Raw genomic sequence first — 13428 nt, forward strand, 5'->3', positions numbered from 1 at the left:
ATGATTTTAAACAAATCCAATTTTACTATACGATGATCAGTTGATCACGCTATATATGTTGTGCGTTCGATCGCACGGCCCTTCTACAATTACAGCCAATTTAAACTTGAAACTCAGAGATAATCTACTTGATTATAATTGATCTTGGCGGTACTGTTTTACAAGCTTCCAACATCAACAATAAGCTCCCGGTCAGGGTTGCACTACTAGAAACTTCCTAGCTTTTTCAAATTAGATTGGAATTAGAATGATAGCGGCGAAGCTTTTTCCAAATTAGGTTACAGTTAGAATACTTGGAAATTGAATTAAAGTCCGCATTAGAAGGAGATGCAATGAAAATCAATTTCATTTCATATTAAATTAAGTTCATTCTCGTAAGGGCGAGAATGGCAAATGTATGTACATTGTACAATGTACAGTAGTGCTCTTCAAAAATAACTTTTTTTTCTCAAATCGTACTGGCTACTTGATAAGATTGTTAGGTTACCTAATTTTAACCTACACACAAAATTTGGTTCAAATCCAGCCAGTAACCGCTTTGCTACAGGAGAAGAAAGTTTCTATTTATTGTATAAAAATAAATAACAAAAAATTTGAAAATTTTCTGTTAACCCCATGGAAGTGTTAGGTTGTCTATAGAAACTATGTTCACCAAATTTGGTTCTATTTCAACCAGTAGAAGCGGAGTTATTGCCGTCGAAAAATTTGAATTATGAATAAAATAGTATTTACGGTGACCAATTCTTTAATTATTTATTATAAATACTATTTTCTTCAAATCCAACTTATATATGTTCTTTTCAACTCATAGTTATATTATTATCAACTAGAATTATAGTTTCATGACTTTGATTCCGTCATGAAAAGCGTCAAACCATCAAGCACAGGAAAATTATTGCACACGCCAGCGCGCGTTGGCGGAATCGAATTTTCTGTGAACAGATTTTCAAAATTAGATTAGAATTGGAATGATAGCTACACAGTTTAGTCCAAATTAGATTAGAGTTCGCAAAAACTTGGAAATTGAATTAATTTCCGAACTGGAAAGAAATATAATATAAATCAGCTTCAGTTCATACCAAATGACAGTTTTTTTTTCTCGTAAGCATGAGAATAGCCAGTGACTATACAGTTATACACTGTACAGAGAACAGTACACCAAGCTTAGCTCGTTTCGAACTATACAGCTCTACAGCGTTTTCAGGTAAGAATGAAAATTAGAGCATAGGAACACTTCACAGATTAGATTAGAATTAGATTACCGGCATCTCGCTCTAATTAGCCTAATTACACAACTAGAATTATATAGTCCAAGTCCGCGGGGATGGAGACGTCACCGCTGTTGTAGTATACGTGACGCCGGGAGCGAAAACAATTTCCATCACGATTCCGCTCAGAGCATCTAACATTTCCAAAATTGCTGACATTTGCCAGGAATTAATTGTCAGATAAAGCTTAAATCGATCGAAAGCGAAATGCCTTTTGCATTTCCCAATTCAATTATAACTGACGCATGGCCTGCGGTTCGTCGTCTATAGTTTTAAAAGAACTCAAATAAATTAAACGTTCCGGTAATGAGATTAGAATCGAGTTTGTTGAATCAGAAAGCTTAATCATTCAATTGGAATTACTTCGTGCGTTAGCGTGCGTGTACTGTACAGTTCAGACTCGAGCTTGGTGGGGTTTACGTTTCATCAGACTGCTGAAAGTTTAGATTTCTACGGAGGAAATTTATAGACCGTTGGTTATCTCGTTTGGTTCGTAAGCGAGATTCTGTATGGTCGCCGTTTCTGAGCTTATCATCTGCTTGACTTGGGGAGATAGTGTTTGCTTTTCGCTTTGCGATCTCACCTGGAATTCACCGTCGAACATTGTATTATTGTATTCGAGGCAGCTGTTCCGAATTTACGAACTGAAATCAGTGCTACTTCAGCGATAGCCTTTGGTGTTGGTGTAGCGAAGTTTGCCTCACGTCTGTGTATGATTTATCTGAGATGCTTCGTCGCCACAAGACTAGGTTGAATGAGCGCTGCTGAGGTCGGAATAGCCGTGGTGCGAGACTATGGCAACTAGATAATGAAATTCCAAACCTAATTAGAATAATTAGAGCGGAATCCGGGTAATCAAATTTAATCTAATTTGTGAAATGTTCTGGTGCTCTGATTTTAATTCTAATCTAATTATCGGTTTTCCTGAACATATTACAGGAAAACTTCATCGTGCGAAACTAGCCAGGATTATTGCACACTGTACAGTGTACACAGAGACATTTGCCATTCTCATGCTTACAAGAACGACCTCTAATTTAATATGAATCGAACTCGATTTTTGTTGTACCTTATTCCTTTCTCATCCAAAATCGAATTCAATTTCCAAGGTTTTGAAGATTCTGTTATTGGAGTTTGGGAAAGAAAACTGTTGCTGTCGTTCTACTTCTAATCTAACATGGAAAAGCATCATTCTAATTCTAATGTGATTTCGAATAGCTGAATATTTTCCAGTGCCTCAAATTAACCCTACGCACATTTCTTGAACCACTAGTCACCGTTTCATCATAGTGTCCTATATGGTGTCGACACTGGCAAATCTCAAGCCTCAGTGAAATTGTATCACGTCACAATTTCCATTTGGCTACAGGCAATTTGACGGTCATTTTTGACCGGCTTGTCGAGCATTAAATTTGGTAAAACGGGTATCAATCGAAAGCTGACTCTGCACTGATTACCAAAATATTAATTTTATTCCGCTCGTGGCCCTGGAACTCCCACAATCAGCCTCAAATTTTTCATTGTTACGGAGATTGGCATTGGGACGCCACAATGCTGTCTATTTTTTTTCTCTTGAACTACTCTCTCTCGTTTCGCCAGACAGCATTGTTGCGTCCCAATGCCAACACCATATAGGACACTATGGTTTCATTAATCGATTTTCTTACTTGTAATTTCATATATATATAGTACCGGTGTATACAATTAATTACAATTGTTATTTTCCATTTTTTGTTACGATTGTTATCTCTACGCTGTTGGTATTCAGGTGTCAAGGGGATTTTTTGATCACTTACGATAAATTTGTTAATTTGTTTCTATAATTTCGAATCGAAATCAAGATATTTTTGCAGAATTCTAACGTGTGCGTTTTCTAAATGTGGTTTGCATGAAATTCGAGGCTACAGCAAAGGTATAATCGCACGCGCTCAATTGCCCGCCGCCTTGTAAAAGCAGCGTCTCGCGCGCTGCGAATCGATATAATTACAGTTAATTAGAAGTGGTTCTAGTTTACCCGCTGGCGAATTTCTCATTAAAATTCAATGTAATTTCCATCCGTCACTCTAAATCAATTCCATTCCCTGCGGGCGAGGAGGAAAATTAAATTAAATTAACGGCTTTACTGGCGGAGACGTAATTGCGCGGTTTAAATTTTTTCTCGGTATTCAAAGTAGTGGCATTAAATGGGTGCAGCTTGTACGGAGACGATTTAGTTGGCGAGCTCAGTCAGTGTCGAGTGCAGCAGTTGGTTCTTGGAATAACCCTTCACTGAAGTTAGCAATTTTGTCGCGCTATCTGCTAGCGCTAGTTCTTATACGAATGCGAGGAAACATTGAATATCGGTATAGCGAATGGAATATTTTTCTATCACGCTGTTAACTGTAGGGTACTAGTTTGTTTATGTTTATCATATTGTTTCAACGTTAATCGTGACCAAGATAAGGCCGAGATTGAATAGCATATTCCTATTGTAATGAACCCGAATATTTTCGGCTGACACTCGTCAGGGGAAATCGTCAGCAACTAGTGGAGAATTGGAAAGAACATTGTTCAGCAACATCCAATTCTCTGCTATTTGATTACCATGGCGAGTGTCAGCCGAAAATATTCGAGTTAATTTCAATATCTTATTCAATTGCATGTTGGAGTTCTGTACCTCCAAGAAGCTCGTCATATGAAAGAAAATGAAAACTACACATACAGTTAATATTCTCAAAATATGTAAAATGGACATATGATAATTTGATTCCACGGCGACGATAGTCTGGACGTCTTCACAGTAGGAACACTATTTTATCGTCGAACATTTTAGTTTCAATACTGCGCTTTCGCAGTTAGAGGATTGGAGCCTCAAAACCTCGGCGAGCCGTAGTTGCGAATAGAAAAACATGTTGTGCAAGGGTACTAATATTTATGGTAGGACATTTCTGTCTAGTTACAGAAGCTCGCAATAGTAGCAAAGTGCCACGGAATGATTACGCTTCAGGATTATGAAGTGATCTTGGATGCCGTGTGACTGAAACCATTTTTCTTGCGGGCGCAATAAAGATACATATTAGAACCAGAGCCGCCAAGTCATTTTAGTGTCACGACGTCGTCATAGGTGGTGCGAATACTCAGGATCGAATCACCCAGATACTCGATTTTGACAAGCCCTATTTGATAGTATTTCAACAGTTATCGCGTTGGTGCGAACTGTGAATACACGTGCCGTGTTATATTTAGTGAGTCAGTCATACGTCAAATACCTAATTGTAAGACAGTGGCTATTAACTCGAACCCCGGGCGTTCGTTGGAAGTCAAGGCCCCACCCGACAGCAGAATTCACACTGATTTAACTGTAGTATTTCTGTTTTGTGTGAAAAATCATATTTTATTAGTGTTGTTCTTTTAAAACTTTTGTTGATACAATTTCTTTTGCGCACCGCCGCACCGGTATTTAGTAATGTATTAGATCTGTAATGTTAGGGTTACCAACGTCCTCTTTTAAGAGGACTTGTCCTCTTTTTTGACTTTATTGAAAGTATCCTCAGAGGACGCCCAAATCTCCTCTATTTTGAGAATTTTGGTTAAAATTTACCAGTTTTTCGGGATTTTCCTCCGGTATTGCAAGTCTGAAAATTTTGAAAAAGTGTCCTCTTTTCACATTTACAAAATACGGTAACCCTATTAATGTGGTAAGTTTTTGTTCTTGTGAATAGGCGAAAATTTGGGGCTCGCCGAAGACTTGTTGATTAGCGTGAGGGTTCGCCAGATGATGAACCATTCTCTCTTATTTCACGAGACGTCAAACGATGACTCGTATCGGAATTAAAGTCTGCGGGCGCCAATAGCTATTTTTAATGTCAGATTTTAAACTTACGTTCGTGATTTTCATTTTCAAAATCAGCTTCCTCAATATAGCTTCATTGCTACTGATGTAGATAGTAAGTGATGACTGACGCTGCCAGTCACGTTCAAGATATCGACATGAACAATCAAATCGTGGAACCCGATGGAATGAAGGTTGAGGTCGACGAGAATAACGTCTCTCCGGACCAACCGGGTTTTCCGGAGTCGCAAATCGAAAATCTGAACGAACACCTCGAATATTACAGCTCCGGATCGGAAAACAGGAGATATTCTCTTCCCGAGGCTTTGTCGCAGCACTTTTCAGTCGTGCAAGAGCTGGGTGACGGTACTATCTCGGGGATATGCCATAGCTGCGGAGCCACGTTGAAATTCACGTTACGCGCTACGTCAAACTTAATCACGCACCTGAAACGGTGCGACGTGAACCGGTACGAGATTTACTCGCAAAGCAGAAAATGTAGGAGAATGAGACGAGGCAGCCCCATACCTGCTGACCCAAGCGCGCAAGTATTCGACTTCAGGAGTCATCCGTGGGATACGCAAACCGCTCACAAACCTATCATGAGGCACTACAAAATCGTCGAATCCACATCGCACGGAAAGATCACGGCCCGCTGTTTCAACTGCGGCGGGCACGTGAAAGCAAGCGCGAAAGCGACGTCCAATCTAATCGCGCACTTGAAGAGATGCAGCCCGTCTCGTTTCGAACGCTACTGCAGAGACCGCGGCCGTAAGAAATCTCTCCACTCGCAATTTGACATGGCTAGGCTTTTCGCCGCTTCTGGTCTTCCTTACCGTGATCAGTCTCTACCGGCTCCCGAGAATGCTAACCGCTCGGTGATCGTACGTGAAAACCAGCCTTCATTGGATGGCCCACGTCGGTTTAGCGCGGGAGAAATGGGTATTGTTGCTCCTTACCGTGAACAGCCTCTCTCAGCTCCAGAGAAAGCCAGCTACGATCACGCCGTTATACTATCCGAAAACCAGCCGTCATTGGAAGGCTCACGTCAGGTTTGCGCGGTAGAAAACTCGCCTCACGCTATACACTCGGCAGACAGGTCGTCTTGCCATCAAATGTTCGGCGCGCCGTTTTCGAAACAGCGAAAAATGGTGAAATCATTAGTTTTAAGCGTGGCCGCCGACCACGTCTCGTACGAGATTTTGTTGAAACCTAATTTGCGTACGTTTCTCTCGTCGGCTGACGATTCCTTCGTCATGCCCGACGCGAACACGATGAATAAAGTCATAATCCCGCTTTGCGCCCAAAAAATCGAGGAAAAGATCATTTCTGAACTGCAGTATGCGAACAAGGTGTATTTATACGCGCACTTGTGGAGAAGCGCGGATTACGTGACATATGTTACCTTTCACGTGAATTTCATCAACGATAACTGGGAGCTTATCACACGCCATCTCGGATCTGGTGCGGGCGAATCGAAACTATTGCCGCCTTCCATGTTAGAGGCGATTGATCGCGTCACCAAAAGATTTAATGTCGACTCTAAAATAGAAAAAATAGTTGTAGACAACAGTTTCCCTTTGGCAGGCAACGCTTCGTTTTTGACATCAAACAGCGCTGTTACGAACGTGCCTGACTCTGATTTCTCAGCCTTGATATCATTTTTGCCCGATACCATCGGATCAATCGCAGAGAGGCTAAGGTTCTGTCTCGCGAAAAGCCTGCTGTGTGATCAGATTCGATTCGCTCCTATCTTGATCTCCATCAAAAAGGCGACGGATATGACGTCCGCTTTGCGCTGCTGCCCGTGCGCGTTTGATTATTTACGACAGCAGCGCATCGAATTAGCCCCACGTAGCGCTTTCAATGATTTCGTGTGCCTTGTCGAGGCTCTGTCGACGATAATCGACAATTCCGCACATTTCCAGACCGCTTTGAGTCTTTTGAAAGCGCCTCTCAGTCAATCCTTCGCGCTGTCTGCTACAGAAATGCAGATTTTGACAGAAACAGTCCAGATCTTTCAACCGTTTCTCGCTGCCTGCAAGTATCTCGGCGAAGGCAGGCTGCGGTCGATAGTACCTGTAGCTCAAAATCTAAGTCGAGCCATAGACGATATGGCGAATGTGCAACTAACCCATTGTGACGTAGTGCGCTCACGATTGTTAGATTTGGTCACGGAGCAGCTGCAGCCTGTTTTGTCTCGCGATGAAGTCAAAACCGCTTCCTTTCTCGACCCTAGGTTTAAATTGAACTGGCTCGAATCACAAGACGATAAAGATGCATTTTTAACCAAAGTGAAAACGCTGGTTAGCCAACACGGATTGTCAAAAGTCGATTCCACTGCTAACGAAGGTGAAGATCCGGTTGACGGAGCATGTCAGTACTATCTGTCGGAGCCTCTCTCGCCCATGGATACAGATCCGCTGTTGTACTGGAAGTGTTGTCCTTCGACTTTGCAACCGTTGGCCTTGCTGGCACGCGCCCTTACTCCTTGCGTCATGAATTTTTCGACCGCTGAGACGCGGAATTTGACTTCCACGGTGGAAGAGTGTTATGACAAATTTCCCGGCGGTAAAGATTTCTGTGAACAGCTTCTGGTTATCGATGGAAACAAGGGACTGTTCAGCTGCTGCTTGTAACCATTATTTTTATATGAACTGCTGTTGATATAGATACCAGGAATATCCCTGGTAGATACATTTCCACACCTTTTTACGATTTGCATTACGGTACACTGCCTACCCTACCCTATAGCATAGTTCTTGGTCGTGATTTTAAGTTATCACAGGTAATACTAACTACAATGCCCCAACGTGACCTGGGCGAAATGAGCGCATGCGACACGCACTTGCTCACTGCGCCACAATGGATCTACGATGTTAGGCCACTGTTGGAAAAATTGCTTACCTCAAAATATCAATGTAAACATGGAATGGCAACGACCGATTTTGCAGCTTGGTTCTGCCTCGCTGGGGCTGCATTCAGAATTGTTTTGCGGCAGCTACTGTAGGATTTCTGGCAATCCAAAAGCAATCGTCCAGAGCACAGAATTTACTGAATCTGGTCTTGATCGAAAGCTGCAATTTTTGATTCGATACTCAAAAGGTACAAGTTTCACAACTGCCCCTGCGAAACTTTCCTAATGTCCAGAGTTGATCAGTAACGAAGTACTTTAATATTTTAGTAGTACTCCAGTAGGTTTTGCCTACATTACTTGAGTGTTTATGATATATTGGACTTCTACTCAACAGTTGTTAGTTTTTAGGCAAAACATGCTAGACTCCTCCACATTTTTACTCCCTTGAAAGTCGCTATTTGTACTTGAGTAGAAATTTACGACGTAACGTCTACTTGACTACTTCGAGCGCTTCTGGTACTTGTTTACGTTCTCACAGCAGTGACACAGTGTCTCTGACACACCCATAGGGCCAAAAGTTTTCCTCCATTTTCTGTCATAATTGCCTACCCCGCCTCTTTACATCCCATACTCCATTTTGCTATTTAGTGCTCTTAGCAGCCTCAAAATATATGTTGACTCCGTCACTGCATGCATGCAGGCTATCGTAACACTGTGTGCGTGGCGGAATGTGTTGTTCGTTTCACACAAAAGTTGCTTGGATTTAAACATGAAACATGAGTGGGGTAGTCGATTCAGGGCCTGCAAGATGCTGTAGTCTGGTGGTAAGAAGTTCGTCAACAGTGATTGGTGATGCGAGACCATGGCAGGGAAGTCGATAACACGTCGTCTGGCGACAATGAGATTACGCGGATTGTATTATTTATCTAGTGCGCTGCGATTTATCATTTGCATATAGGTATAGGTGTAACTAGGGATGGTGTGAACCTCATAAATTTAGAGGTTCGCGTTCACAAACGAACCTTGGTAGATTCTGCACTGTGAATCTTTTTCATATATTACAATTTTCACTTCATTATAACATCTTTGGTTGAAATTTATTGCATTTCAACTGCGGGTCACTATATGCATGGGCGCTGACAGCACTTTACTTGCTTTGTTACAAAAGATTGCTCGAATATTTAGTGACTCTCTGCCGTGAGCTTGACTCGCTATCACACAACATCAAGAGCGAAACACACTACGTGTAGGTAGTTTGTGAATGGTGCTTATTCAACCAATCAATGAAATTGATGTTTTTGTCTGCTGTAAAAAATCTAGCAGGCGTATGGGGTCAATCTTGATTTCATATTTTTATTGTATCATACAAACCAAATCAGTTCGATTGGAGTGTTGACTACTGCTGTATAACCTGTTAATGGAGTAATATCGGTAGCAAGTATAGAAACCCGTTTTACGCTCTGCTCAATATCGAAGTAGCAATGCCCAGACGCCGAACACATTGTCCGGTCTGGCCTAGGCCGTTTAGGCGTTCGCTTGCGAGTCCTTGTCGAAATTGTTGGCAAAGTTACGGAAGACATTGATTTTATGGGATTATTATATCATTTTATTGTCCCAGTTGATACATTTAGCGACGTTTAAAACGTCAATATGTACTGCAGCATTGTGGCATTAAGTGGCCCTAGTCGTTGCTAGCTATCGTGTACCTGTACATTAATATAGGCTATTACTTCACTGAAATGTAGGATTGGAATTAGCAATATGACGTGCTATGTTATAGCAAAGCCTAATTTCATAATCCTTGGTGATTTTGATGCTGTTCAGGTATCGTGACTATTAAAAGAGGTGGTTAAAGTATTCAAGAAAACTACTCAAGTAGAAGTCGCGACGAAAAAATATACTCAAGTAGAAGTACTTCTTCAATAAGCCACCTAAAACTACTTGAAGTAGAATTGACTGACTTTAAATCTACTCAAGTAAGTAAGTATTTTGAAAACAGTCTCAATTCTTTCGTATAGACTGTCAAAAGCTGCGAATTGAGCTATGCGGCAGGTGCAGAGAGCTTGATTCGTATTGATGCATCCCAGGAGGTATCACTTTTCGACAGAATAAGCATTGTTTCGCATCATGGGATGCAAAATATAGTATTGACATGAAAATGCGATACTAACCCTTTGTAGAAGACCCATTTTAGAGAATAACATGGCATGTCCCACAACCCCATATATTATAAGGCCCCAAGTTTAGGCGAAGACCAATACGTAGAAGTTGTATCGGATACGGTTTCATCACTTTGCGCGATTAGTATATGTTAATAACAAATATTGTGGATCGTAAAAGTTATATTTAGTGTAGCTTTATGTTCGGAAAATAGAGGCATTATATTACACTTGCTTTTATGCTTCAACATGTATGTTCTGCAGACAAAAGAACTGAATGTAATTGTAACTAAAGTATGATACTCGCAATTGAAAGTGAAATCCAAATATATTTCATGTCTTTTGTCCATAAAGCTTCAAAGGTGATCTGCTAAAACAGGTGTAACGTTAAAAAATATGGATTTTCCAGATTTGCAAGACATAACCATATTGGCTGTGATGAAATATTTGATATGGGTGACAATGCGGTGTGAGAGGAACCAAGCAATCTGGTACCTAAATTATATTCACTGATACTTTCATGAAAATATATTTGTCACTCCATCAGTACTATGCGCTAGTGCAACAAAATTTCTGGACTTGACTTGACTTTAATGAATATTAAATGTTGGTACTCCGTGAAAACAGCCCCGAAATCCCGCCGGCTATCTTTCGTATTGGGGGATTAAACTACTTCTACTTGACAAACTGAAAATAGCGAAAAGTAAGTAAGTAGATCACAAAATATTACGAAGTAGACGTATAGAAAATCAGATCTACTCGAGTAAGTACCAGAAGTAGAGGAAAACTACTTGAGTAATTCCAAAAAGTAGAAGTACATCGTTACTGACCACCTTTGGTGACTTAAGAAACACTATGGCTGTCAATTGATACCGGTTGAGATACATTTTGAGCTTTGGTCGTCACACTGTATTATTATCGGCGTGCTCTCAAATGTTGTGTAGACACAAGCGAAAAATTGACTTCACTTAACGCTTGGGCGCTGTGTTTTGCTATACCTGCAGTACGATGACTGGAACTCACATCAATCGTGAGTCCCATGAGGCAATTTTGTCCCCCTCACCGACAAGCCCAACCGGCGACCGATGTCGGATTCTTTAGTAGATACCGACTACATATACCCTCGATATAAGCGCCCGTTATTCAAAAGATATGGCTGCCAGAGTGAGCAGCATTCCCAAAACTTCAGAGACTTTATTTGAACAGCTTTACAGCCATTGCTATGCTTGGTGATGAAACAAACTAGAAAGGCTGCATCTGAGGGAACCTGAGGCATTGCCCCACCTAAAAGTCTGTTCAATAACAATTATATACCAGACGCACAGCAATCAATATACACCGAGATCACAGCGAAACCCGCATTCTTCTTGTGCTTTCGCTTTTAAATGCCCATACATAGCGAAGTCTCTGCGAAAATCGAATTCTCTTCTGTGTTTTCGCTTTGTGAACGCCTTGCCGGCAGAGATGAGCATGGATTAGGATTAGGTTTTGAAAAAACAGGATTTGTGAAATTTTGTCGGATTTGGATTGGATTTGGATTAGACATTTTTTTCAGAACGAATTAGGATTTGAATTGGATTTACCAATTTTCTGGGAGATTGAAATGTGTGGCGAATGGCGACAAACTTTATTCAGATCAGTTATTAACAGGGTTGTAATGACTCGAGTCATGACTCGACTCGAGTCACGATTTTCTGATGACTCGACTTGACTCGAGTCATTTTCGCAAAATTCAGAAATGACTCGACTCGAGTCAATTTGTGTATTGACTCGACTTGGACTCGAGTCATTGCGCATGACTCGAACCAAGTCATATGACTCGAGACTCAGACTTCGAAGACCTACGATTCATTGTAATTTCGAAGAATAGTAAAGTTGCCACGCTATCGGGATCTCGACTATTGGTACTGGTATTTGAAAATGCGACCAGGAACTGCTAAAAGTGAGGAAAATTAGTATTTTATAAATGCGAACCATTCGATATCATCAAACGGAGTTATAAAAGGTGGGTTTACCAAGACATTGACAGGAATCCGAGCAGTCAACACAATGACTTGGACTCGACTCTAGTCATAGTACCGTGACTCGGACTCGAGCCTATTTTCGCTGACTTGTACTCGGACTTGACTCGGTGGTGAATTGAAAATGACTCGACTTGACTCGAGTCAAAACTATAAAACTGAGATTGACTTGTGACTCGGTGCCTTGTGACTTGGTTGCAACCCTGATTATTAATGTAATTATGGTTACCAAGTTATCTTGGATCAAGTGAATCGTTGGTCGTGAAAGAAAATTTTCGAATCCCTCCCTTGCATAAATTAGTATTTTTCTGAATTTCCAGTAGGAATCGGATTAGGATTGGACATGGACTTGAATATGGAAAAGTTATGGATTAGGATGTGGATTTGGATTTGAATGTTCGGATTTGGATTGGATTAGGTCATAGAAATTTCAAATGCGCTCATCTCTGCTAGCCGGGGCTTGCCCCGGTAGCGCTCATAACAAGCTTTCACTATCTATTGATTCTCTCAAAGCCGCCCACAATGAAGAAACGGTGATTTACTCTCTCCTATTCATAAAATTGCCGAGCAAGTGGGACAAGCAGCATATTCCTTCATTGATCACCGAGGCCAGGGCCGTCACGGTTGCCTGATTACATGCGGAAAGATCTCGAAGTTGGTTCAAAGCTAGTTCCAAATTCAACATAAGATATTGTGCTTTGGGACAGATTTTATCGACCTCAAATTTTTCACAACTATATAACAAAAACAACTAATCTCCAAAAATATAAATTATAACGTTGGATTCGTCTTTCAACTGCTTCTGGTCAAAAGGTCGATCGTCAAATGTATCTGCGGCTACTGTTAAAGGTCATCTACATCGTCAAGTACAACTTTGTCTTAAAATGAAGTGCGCATCGTGCAGAACATTTTATAGCTAAAATCAACTGCCGAAAAATGCAGCAAGGCAGAAAATTTCCAAGCTGAATGTTGAGAATCCCGACCTTGTGAAATACGAGCTGCGAGTCAGCGATGCGTTCTATGACATCAGATGTTGTGCAAAGTCGCCAAGGCAATTCGGCGCATTTGTTTATTTCAGGGGTTCTCAGCCATTTTTTGGCTGTGGCCCATTTTCCGGTCTGAAAATGTTCGGTGCAGGGATATCTAGTTCCTAGATATCCCTGGTTCGGTGGTCCACCTATTCTCCTCTATAGAGTCATAGTCCTGTTCAATGAGAGGTAATCGCCACCGCCGATATGGCTATTCCTCTGAAATATGCGCATTTTTCTCTTATAGAGTTTCTTGGAGGTACAGAACTTCAATATACAATTGA

General features: G+C 41.1%; 2 protein-coding genes across 2 annotated transcripts in view; one reads left to right on the plus strand and one right to left on the minus strand.

Annotated features, from left to right (window-relative positions):
* Nucleotides 1-8711, plus strand: part of LOC145449716 (uncharacterized) — a 335502-nt gene extending 326791 nt beyond the window's left edge. Inside the window, exon 2 of the mRNA XM_080328135.1 lies at nucleotides 5158-8711. Within this exon, the coding sequence (XP_080184261.1) occupies nucleotides 5202-7718 (2517 nt within the window). The 5' untranslated portion in view covers nucleotides 5158-5201 and the 3' untranslated portion in view covers nucleotides 7719-8711. The remainder of the gene's footprint in view (nucleotides 1-5157) is intronic.
* LOC145449718 (CD166 antigen homolog) overlaps nucleotides 1-13428 on the minus strand; it is a 169438-nt gene that overhangs the window by 91039 nt on the left and 64971 nt on the right. The gene's annotated exons all lie outside the window — the stretch shown is intronic.

Source organism: Botryllus schlosseri, chromosome 11 (assembly GCF_051294905.1).
Source record: "Botryllus schlosseri isolate E-star chromosome 11, Bs_hap1, whole genome shotgun sequence".
In the NCBI taxonomy this organism is placed as follows: domain Eukaryota; kingdom Metazoa; phylum Chordata; class Ascidiacea; order Stolidobranchia; family Styelidae; genus Botryllus; species Botryllus schlosseri.